At 42.5% G+C, this 11045-nt stretch overlaps 1 protein-coding gene across 1 annotated transcript; it reads right to left on the bottom strand.

Annotated features, from left to right (window-relative positions):
- Positions 1-269: 269 nt before the first annotated feature.
- LOC113017906 (protein NLRC3-like) lies at positions 270-10566 on the bottom strand. The gene is made up of 5 exons (XM_080294638.1): positions 10534-10566; positions 10003-10093; positions 7978-9778; positions 4953-5126; positions 270-520 (listed from the first exon to the last, which is right to left on the bottom strand). Exons 1-5 carry the CDS (start codon positions 10564-10566, stop codon positions 298-300), a joined length of 2322 nt encoding a protein of 773 aa, XP_080150764.1. The 3' UTR covers positions 270-297.
- Between the last annotated feature and the right edge of the window lie 479 nt (positions 10567-11045).

Below are 11045 nucleotides of genomic sequence, written 5' to 3'. Positions count from 1 at the left end.
CTCTGTTGCTATGACAGCAAGTCCCGGATGAGCTTCGGGGAACCGAACGATCCAGGATCACGCGAAATCGTCAACAATCTAATCCAGCTAACTTACTTAGCGAGGTACGAAGAACAGGCCCCTGGACATCAACTCTGTCAGGCTGCCTGAGTCCTCTCACCCACATCAGCTCAGAACTCTGCATTATCTACTGAGTCAGACTCAGAGGATCAGGGATCAGAAGTTCTACAAAGAGTAGAACCAGACTTCTTGTATAGAGGTGTGTGGGCCTACTGATCCACAGTGTCAGCACAACTTTCACATCATATTCATCTCAGCACAACTAAAACATGTGACTGACCTCAGAGTTTCAAATCGACATCGTGGATTCTCCAGAAGAACACACAGCTGCTTCACTCCTGAATCCTGCAGGTTGTTGTAGGTTCCACTCAGGTCCAGCACTCTGGGATACGAGGGGTTGGACTTCAGCGCTGCTGCCAGATAATCACAGCTGATCTCTGACAAATCACAGTCCTTCAATCTGAATAAAAAATGAAAGATGTAAGTTTATTAGACAAAGTGTGAGCTTGAAATCATTCAGTGTTTCATCATCTGTTCAGAGCTGAAGAAGGTTCAGAATGTAGAAGTTTAGAAAATGGAAACTCCAAACAGCTGAAGCCAACAGGAAGCAGCTTCAAACAAACAAGAGAAAAAAATGAATTTTTCACATTGAAGTCGTACATTTATCATAAAGTTGTCAAGTTTTGCCGTGTGAAATAAAAAAAAACTGAACAGGAATCCTCAGAGTTGAACCCTCTGCACAGAGGTTCAGGTTCCTGTTCAGGTCCCAAAGTGCAGAACAACAAGGTTTCAAACAGCTTCGTTCCAGCAGCATCAGCCACAGAAATGCAGAGATAATTCTTTGGATCTCTTGGTTGTGTTGTATGATGCTGTGTTTGCATATCTGGTGTCTGTGTTGCTTTGTGAGGACGGATCATTTACTGCAGCTCCAGATAAACAGAGCTGGACCTGAACCTGGTAGCTTCACTTAGAAGACACTTGTGACGGGAACGTCAGGTCAAAAAAGTGCCCCTCCGACAGCCAAACCCATCTGTTCTCTGATTGGATAGTTACATTTGTGATTGACATGACATTGACCAATCAGATGAAAGGAAGAAAAATAGGGTCAAAATTCGTACTTGTAACTTATAGGGTTTTTTTTGGCTAAGTCCACACACAAATCTTTTTTTACACACACACAAATCTTTTTTACACACACACACAAATCTTTTTTACACATACAAATTTTTTTCATGCACACACAAATTCTTTTTACACATACAAATCCTGATTTACAATTACAAAATATTTATGACCACATTTTGAGCCCATACAAATGTTCTGCAGACGAGTCCATGCGCTCACAACAAAGCTCAGTGTGGACGACGCTGTGCACGCTCCAATGCTGATTGGTTAGAAAGTGGGCGGGAACAGGGAAGAGAGCGACAGCAGTGTTCAGCACAAACACGAAGGATCAAAGAAGAAGAACATGACAAGCTCAGATGGAGGCTGCAGTGGACACTTTTCATTGTTTTAACATTCGCTTTCACTTCAGCTTCACCAACAACAGCACAAGCAGAGCAGCCCACTGACTGCGTGGCCGTGACGGCGCCCCCTAGTGACTGTAAACCACTACAACATGTAGACGGCCGTCTGCTGCTCATTTCTTTGCCACCATCACAGGAGCTCTTTATCATGTTCTACACTCTCATTGGTTCTTTGTGTGTTTGTTTTTTAGAACAGTAGTCATTGTGATTGTTCAAAGAAGACAGTCAGCTGTGACTAAATGTAGCTCCTACAGCAGTGATGGGAATAACTACTGAAGCTAATCCAGTATCAAAGCTCAGGAATCAGCAGCTCCCACCTCGTTTTCTTTGAACAACTATTTTTAGCTGCTGTGTTTTTGTGTTTCTGCGGACCTCAGACATCCTGCTGCTCTGGAGAACTGAAGCTCTAAAGGCTTCAGCCTTTATCTCCAAGAAACAAAGCTGATCATGGAGACCCAGCAGGTCAGCTGATCTGTGGACAGCACCAGCATCTTTAAGTAAGTCTGAGAGGTGAGCAGTCTTTGGAAGCCTTTACTGTCTGATAGTCTCAGAGCAGGATTTGGATCATTATTTGGCTTTTCTTCTATTATTATGTTTAGTTTCTGCTTCACAGATATTCTCTGAGATGTTCTCTGAAATGTTTCCCACTGTTGGACAAACTTTCACAGTTTCTTCATAAAGGAGATCTCCTGTGCAGTCCATCTGTGATAATATGTTAAACACTGAATTATGATTCATATCTGAATGTACTGACTGTTAATTATTGATGAGAACATAATCAGTAAATATAAATATGTTTGAGTTTGGCTTTGATGAATCAGAATAAAAGTAATAAAATAATGATTTTAGAGACAGGCCTAACTCAGGCCAGCTGACAGCCTGTGTACAAACAGACTTCAGCCATGTGAGAGTGAGTGTGAGTGAATGAGAGCACACACAGGACACTCTGATCTCTGAATGTGTGTGACGCAGTGAAAAAGAGGATTGTACTGGATATACTGTGACTGACAAACAGAGTTTAAAGAGAAAGGTGTTTGGATTAAAATGGATTATGCTAAAGTGAACGTGCTAATGAAATCTGAACTGACTGAAATGTGAAGTGAAGATAATTCAGATGTAAAAGAGAGAGAAACTGATAATAAGGTGGGGCTTGAGATCAGTGAAGGGCATGTAAACACCTGATTGGTTGAGTAGATATCAGATCGACAGTTTCACAGTTTTCCCTGTGGATTATAACTTTAAGAAGATGTGACATTCATCAAGGAATCCTGCTCTCCGGATTATTTCCATGAACACTGAGCTGGAACACATCTACAGTGCTGGAAGTGCCCGTCTCACCACCAACCTCTCTGTGCACATTCACTTTTCAACCCTTTGTGAGACACTAAAGGTGTAAATCTGAGTATTAATCTATGTTAGTGCGAACACCTCTAATAGGTTGGTTTAGTCTTTCCAAGTCATATCTTCCCTTAGATCTGCGGTCCAGGCTCCTAAAATCATCCTAGTTTAACAAGCACTACAATCTAGAGGAGAACTGCACTAACAGGTGTGACTGATGAGATCTGACCTGCAAGGATACTCATGTTTATGTATCAGGACAAGCAGGGAAGACCTGGACATCAACTCTGTCAGGCTGCCTGAGTCCTCTCACCCACATCAGCTCATCAACTCTAAACAGGAACGAGCAGCTCATTTCAAAATAAAAGGTTGGAATTGTAAAGAAAACAAACAGAGCTCATAAACTGAAACTGATTTCATTTTTTCAGCTGGAACATTTTAGTTGTTCCTTTTTCAATACATACATAATTATATTTACAGTAAGTCTTATCATTCCCCTTTTCCCTGCCAGTCACCGCCAATGTTCCCTCTAATGTTTCATGTGTCTGAGCGAACACACAAACTCCCTGAGCGTCCCTTGGACCACTGTGAGCAACAGCAGACGTGTGCACTGTGGTCACGCCAGCATCTTATCCATCCAAGTTACATGGTTTATTAAAGTAATCAAATTACAGCATTTACATTTATGTTAGACTACTTTTAATTAACTGCTTTAGCCCACTTACAATGAAAATTAAAAACAACCTTGTTCATGACCTGTAGCATGTTAACACTATATGAAGTAAAAATAACTTGAACTCCAATTTTTAAAACACAACTTTATTTTTTCTATTTTTATAAAGCTCTGACTTGTATTATGAGTCTGTGGTCTGGGAGAGAGTCTGTAACTCTGTCTGCAAAATACAGGATATAATGACCAATGTTGGGCAATTAATTATATAGTTACTTCTTCAAAAAAGTAACTGAGTTTTGCAAACAACAAAGTTTGTTGCAATAAATACTGAATACTATCGTTGTTATAAAAAACGATAGTATTCAGGAAGAAAACCAAACATTGCAGATATTTTATCATAACTCTGGTTTTACGTGGCCGATCAACACAACTTAAAAACTTGTATAAAGTCCACACTTTGTCCGTCAACATGCAGCTACCAACCCAAATGGTGAGGTGGTGGTTAGTTCTTACTGTTGTTTATGATCCCCTACATTATCCTACATTCAAATATATTCTCCAGCTACAATAGTGTTTGTGTTCCTAAAAGGATTTCATGAATGTGTTATTGTTCATGTCACATCTGTATGAAACAAAGAGGAAGTGAGGTTTATCCTTCATGATCACAAACTGTTCCAGCATGTAAACCTGAGATCTGTGTGGAGCAGCTGACCTGCACGATGTGCTCAACACAAACATTATTTACCATCAGTTACTGTGTGACTGAACCACGTGGGTGTATGAAACATCGCTTTCAGTTTTAATAGCACATGGCAACATTCAGACGTGAATCTATACAGTAACACTTTGATTTGTTACAGTGAGGAGACTGATGAAGGGAACGATGAGGGGAAACTGTAACAGCAGCAACAGAAACCAGGAGACAAAGCTGAGGTCTGGGTTCCTCTATGCTACACACAGCCTCCTGCTCCTGGACTTTAGTAAACACATAAATATCTCCAAGTACACTTACTTTAGAAACTCTATTAAACTCATTACAAGTTTACTTCAGCTTTAAATTACTCACAACATCAGCACACATGAGTAAACAAAGTAACTCACAGCTACTGTTCAAGTTTAGTCATCTTTAATACAAATATACCTCATTATTATGAATCTCACAGCTACCTGCTCATTGAACTGAACAATAATTCTGTTTGACCATTAAAACAAAATATGTGACTGTAAAAAAATCTTCAGACAGTAATTAAGAATCTCCTAAGCAATCCAAAGATAAAGAAAAGTTCACCTGCCAATTCTATAAAGCTTGGTTGTTTATACAATAATATCATTTAATGATATGTTTGGATCCTGACCTGAGAGTTTCCAGTGTACAATGTGGACTCTGCAGTGCAGCAGACAGAAGCTTTACTCCTGAATCCCGCAGGTCATTGTTACTCAGGTCCAGCTCTTTCAGACTAGAGGACTGGGAGTTGAGAACTGAGGACAGAGCATCACAGCTTCTCTCTGAGAGGTTACAGCCACTCAGTCTGGAAGAAAACAAACAAACAATTAAATCAGTAAAATGAAACATTTTTAATGCCAGCATGCAATACAATTATTGGTTAACTAAATAGCTTCATTAAAACACAACTCTTCTTCTATAGCAGCACTTACTCCTTGCAAGCTCCACCTGCTCCACCATCTGAGTCAGAAGACATGAAAACAAACTGTAAATCTAGTAGAAACATGATTGGAAATCTTCTCAGATCCATTTGTACATTTAGAGCCTGATCCTGAAATATAGCAGCACGGACATTCACAGCAGCAAAGGGTTCTTGCTGATCTGAGCTGGCTTGGCCCTGGCTTATTGACGATTAAAGAAAGCGGAACCAGCTGTTCAAACCCCCACAAGGCTGCCCGCTGTGACTGAAACAATGAGACGGGTCGTGAGTTCTCAAAATGGGCTCATTGAACGCAGAACGGATAAGATCTTGAAGAAGCTCATGGTGGTCATGAGTTCTCAGACTTTGCTCTTTGAGCGCAAAACCAATAACCTCTCGGAGAAGCTCGTGGCTCTCCAACGGGAGATTGAGAGACGAGTGACGGACTGTTAGATCAGCTGTGAAATTGACATGCAGTTGTTCACACCAAAGAAAGCCACCATCAATTCATGCGGCTAACATACCGGTGCCAGTTGTGGTCTCAAGGCTGGAGCTGAACATAACAAATCTCACCCTGATAACAGACGGTGTTTAGACTGTTCCTTCCCATCCTAAGCATGCTTATCCCCTCCCGGTGCAGACGGTGGGTCGAGGGGACCAGCGCAAATGCTGCAGGCCCGGGTGCGCTGTCTACACCGGCTGTCTCTCACCTTTTACCCATCCCTGTTGCTTGTCATGTGCTTCTATGGCGCATTAAGAGTTTTCATGTGTTCTGCGCTAAGGTCATTTTTTTTGTCTTTTCTCAAACTGATCTCCCTGTTGGAGCTCAGTCTGGGAGGAGTTCTTTTTTCTCCTCATCTTTCCTGATGTTGTGCATTTTCTGCTGTTCGGTTCCAGGTCGCTGCTCTAGCGGCTGACCGGCCAGCTACCTAGCCTGACCCGTCTCCCCAATGTGATGTTTGTGTATTGTATGTACGGTTGGCAAGGTCAGTATCCTAATTGCCCCTTGAAAATAAATACAGTGTTCTGAATCTGAATCTGAAAAGATTACAGAAGACGACTCTGTTCAGTAAATATTACGCTCATGCTGTCACGAAATACCAAAGGTAGGTAAAACTCTGGTTGTTGCAGCCATCCAGTATGACATGCTTTGTACTGTTCTGCTGAAGTTTGTGACACCTGGTTGATGAGTTGTGAAGGATGATGAAACAAACACTTCACTCAATGTTTGTCTTCTAAACTGGATGTAATTTGGGCAGCCAAGAGTTTTTCACAATCTATCCCAGCTGCAAATAGGAACACAACAAATAAATAACTTTACCCACTTGGATCCTTATCATTCAAGATTGTGAAAAGATTCTCTAGTCAGAGAATACTGGTGATTTTAGATGAGAGAGATGATTTGGAAGATGATGAAGGGGAAGAGTTTTCAGAACTTGAGGCCTTTTGTCTTCACTGTATAGGACAAAGAAGACAGGAAGGGAGGGAGAAGTGAGGAGAATAACACACAGGAAATGGTCATGGGCAGACTCAAACCAGGCCCTGGAGTCACGACTCTAACCTTCAGTGCATGGGTCACCTGCTCAGCCAGGTAAGCTACAGCAGTCAGCAGTGTGTGAGTTAATTTGGAGACAATGATGACTATAAGTCAGGTAAAAAAAATACTATCATCAACCAACAAGGGGAAAACAGTGAGCTTGAATGACCAAGCTTTGACCAAGGGTGGCTCACTCCTCGGTCTTCTTGCCCAAGTAGTGAACCACCCTGCATGGCCATCAATGTGGTGCAACCAAGGCCATCATACAGTACAGGCCATCCAAGCTGATTTTAACTTTTCCTCCCAGATACCACTTTAGAAATCATCTAGATTAGGATATGTTGGCTGTTCTAGATCCAATCACAACAAACAGAGCTGTTGTGTGTCCAAGGTGAACAGGAAGAATATATACATGCATAAAGTCAATGAAGTTAGAAGGTTTGCTTTAGACTGTGCTGCAGTTTATCATCAAAGACAAACAGGCACCATGCTGCCAACAAATGGCATCAAGTCTGACTTGAGGTTTTTTGTTCTTTTTTTTTAAAATCAAGATTAAATTTTATAGCAACCACAGCAGAGATGACCAGGGAAGGTGTGCTTGAGGGGATATAGCTACAACAGCTGGTTTCAGACTGAAGATGAACTGAGGTGCTGCACCCAAGTCTGCAGGTTCAGGGAGGGACAAACATCTGCTGCAACCAGATTGGAGTGAGAGGAGAGAACAGGCCAACAACAACAAAGAAACAACAAACACACTGTGGAAGACCGAAGCAGAGTTTAGTTTAAAGTGGAACTAAGGATGTTTCTCTGGCTGCCAGGATTCACTGAGTAATTCAAATGCTTTCTTTAATGCAGGACCCACCATGCATGTAAAAGCAAGTGTTTCACCAACATTTGTGACTAAAAATAGACCTGCAGTAGAAATGTATCTAGGAGCATGCATGTGAATATAAAGTATCACAACATCAGGCACATGCAGCCTAAGTGTTTAAACAAACACTGATAACATAACAGCAGCAGTGATGATCAGAGTTTATGGTGAATCCAGTGTCTCGAGTTCTGGAGGCATCAAAGAGGTCACAGTTGTATTGGAGAAATCCCAAAACTTTACAAATTCATACAAAGACAGAAAGCCTGGTGAAATAAATTACTGACACAGTTGGATGTTAAAAGTAAAGACATGAGTACATTTGTACTCACAGAGCTTTGTTGGAGGCTTTGACCACTGGCAGCAGCCTCAGAAGAGCCTCCTCTGAAGCAGAGTATTTCTGCAGGTCAAACACATCCAGATCTTCTTCTGATGACAGTAAGATGAAGACCAGAGCTGACCACTGAGCAGGAGACAGTTCATCTGTGGAGAGACGTCCTGATCTCAGGGACTGTTGGATCTCCTCCACTAGAGAACGATCATTCAGTTCATTCAGACAGTGGATCAGATTGATGCTTTTCTCTGCAGACAGATTCTCACTGAGCTTCTCCTTGATGTACTGGACTGTTTCCTGATTGGTCTGTGAGCCACTTCCTGTCTGTGTCAGCAGACCTCGTAGGAGAGTCTGATTGGTCTGCAGTGAAAGACCCAGGAGGAAGCGGAGGAACAAGTCCAGGTGTCCATTTGGACTCTGCAAGGCCTTGTTCACAGCACTCTGGTGGAGAGATTGACGTTTTAGTTTGTTAAATAGTTTAGACCATGTAGAGGTTGTTTGTTGTTGTTCCAGCAGATTGAGTCCAGAGTTGATGAAGGTCAGATGGACATGAAGAGCAGCCAGAAACTCCTGAACACTCAGATGGATGAAGCAGAACACCTTGTCCTGGTACAGTCCTCTCTCCTCTTTAAAGATCTGTGTGAACACTCCTGAGTACACTGAGGCTGCTCTGATATCGATGCCACACTCTGTCAGGTCTGATTCATAGAAGATCAGGTTTCCTTTCTGCAGCTGATCAAAAGCCAGTTTTCCCAGAGACTCCATCATCTTCCTGCTCTCTGGACTCCAGTGTGGATCTGTCTCAGCTCCTCCATCATACTTGACCTTCTTCACTTTGGCCTGAACCACCAGGAAGTGGATGTACATCTCAGTCAGGGTCTTGGGCAGCTGTCCTCCCTCTCTGGTTTCCAGCACATCCTCCAGAACTGTAGCAGTGATCCAGCAGAAGACTGGGATGTGGCACATGATGTGGAGGCTTCGAGCTTTCTTGATGTGGGAGATGATCCTGCTGGCCTGCTTCTTATCTCTGAATCTCTTCCTGAAGTACTCCTCCTTCTGTGGGTCAGTGAACCCTCTGACCTCTGTCACCATGCCGACACAGTCAGGAGGGATCTGATTGGCTGCTGCAGGTCGTGTGGTTATCCAGAGGCGAGCAGAGGGAAGCAGTTTCCCCCTGATGAGGTTTATCAGCAGCACATCCACTGAGGTGGACTTTCTAGGGTCAGTTAGGATTGTAGTTTTGTGGAAGTCCAGAGGAAGTCGACACTCATCCAGACCATCAAAGATGAACACAACCTGGAAGTCTTCAAAGCTGCAGATTCCTGCTTCTTTGGTTTCAGTAAAGAAGTGATGAACAAGTCCCACCAAGCTGAACTTTTTCTTCCTCAGCACATTCAGCTCTCTGAAAGTGAATGGAAATATGAACTGGATGTCCTGGTTGGCTTTGTCTTCAGCCCAGTCCAGGCTGTATTTCTGTGTTAAGACTGTTTTCCCAATGCCAGCCACTCCCTTTGTAAGCACTGTTCTGATTGGTTCATCTCTTCCAGGTGAGGCTTTAAAGATGTCTTCTTGTCTGATGGTTGTTTCTGGTCTGTCTGGTTTCCTGGATGCTGTTTCAATCTGTCTGACCTCATGTTCATCATTGACCTCTGCAGTCCCTCCCTCTGTGATGTAGAGCTCTGTGTAGATCTGATTCAGGAGGGTTGGGTTTCCTGCTTTAGCGATGCCCTCAAACACACACTGGAACTTCTTCTTCAGGGTGGATTTAAGGTTACGATGACAAACTGAAGCTTGAAGTTCTGATAGAGAAGAAAAATAAACACTCAATTCCAAAAAGAACTAATCTTTAAAACATGTTGCTCCATCTTCCATCTCTGGAAAATGTTCATTTATCCAGCAGCTTAAATCTTTAGATAAATCCTCTTACTGCTCTGCAGACGGTCAGCCAGCTCCTCCTGCTTCATTCTCCTCAGGAAGTCCACTGTGATCTTCACAAACGCCTCTCTGCTGCTGCTCCTCTTACTCTCTAAGCATTCTGGGTAATCTGGACTCAGAACCTTCTGGATCTTCTTCAGCTCGTTCTTCACAAAAGTGACGATGTTTTCCTCCAGCAGCTGGAACAGAATATTTATGAATGAGCCAATCAGACTGAAATCATGGAGCCAAACATCAGATCCATGTTGGACACACTGACGATCCACTGGTCTACAAAGAGCAGCATGGAGATGACTGTGAACAGAACAGATGTAACAGTAGTTGTTGTACATGTACAGACCATAAATATGGAGTCCAGCTGTGTTTGATGCTGCTGGGCAGACTGACCACTGGGAACCTCTGAGCTCTGCTGGTCCACTCTGTGGAGGAACCATGAAGGATTAGATCAACACAGGATAAAGATCCAGGAGTTTCTGCTCAAATAACTTCATCTGAATCAAGTCTGTCAAGTTTTAGACTCTCAGATTGTGAACATATCAGTAATTTTCAGTCTGTTTTCATGGACGTCCTTTCAGTGGTGATGTCAGGGATGATTTTGAAGAAGCTCATCAAACTGAACCATCAGCAGATCACTGCTCCAAAACCAGAACATGATCCGAGTCTCCCTCCACCACCAGAACACCAGCTTTACTAACGTGGTAGATCAGTGTAGTACAGATCAATAACTGATGAGTCATTTGATCAAAATCACTGAGTGCTTCACGTCTGACCCTCTGATGCTTCTGTAGACATTTTGCATATTTAATGAATGTCTGACAGTTTTACATTCATTCTATGAACACAGTGGAAATGTTGTGTTATAGTCTCCATGTTGTTTCCAGCATCATAAATTCTTCAGTTCAGAAAATTAGATTCTTTCTTCACAGCTGAAAAACAACAACATTTATTCTCTATTGAAATCTGCATGGTCCACTCCAAAGGTCACAATCTGAAGGTAACATCTGGTTTTGTTCCCTGTGGTTAACTCTGAGCATCAGTATGGTGGGATTTATCCACTACATCCACACCACTGTGGTTCAGTGTTGTCCTGATGGAGTAACAGCAGCCAGTATGATCCAGGCTTTAGCTGCT

The sequence above is a fragment of the Astatotilapia calliptera genome, chromosome 3, assembly GCF_964374335.1.
Source record: "Astatotilapia calliptera chromosome 3, fAstCal68.1, whole genome shotgun sequence".
NCBI lineage: Eukaryota > Metazoa > Chordata > Actinopteri > Cichliformes > Cichlidae > Astatotilapia > Astatotilapia calliptera.
The sequence above is the reverse complement of the archived record's forward strand: the minus strand, read 5'-3'. Positions and strand labels throughout refer to the sequence as shown.

Coding starts and splice junctions, on each gene's coding strand:
- LOC113017906 (XM_080294638.1), bottom strand. CDS start 10,566: ATGTTCTGGTTTTGGAGCAGTGATCTGCTGATG. Junction 9,779..10,002: donor TTACCCAGAATGCTTAGAGA/GTAAGAGGAGCA, acceptor CTTCTCTATCAG/AACTTCAAGCTTCAGTTTGT. Junction 521..4,952: donor TGTACACTGGAAACTCTCAG/GTCAGGATCCAA, acceptor TTTTTTATTCAG/ATTGAAGGACTGTGATTTGT.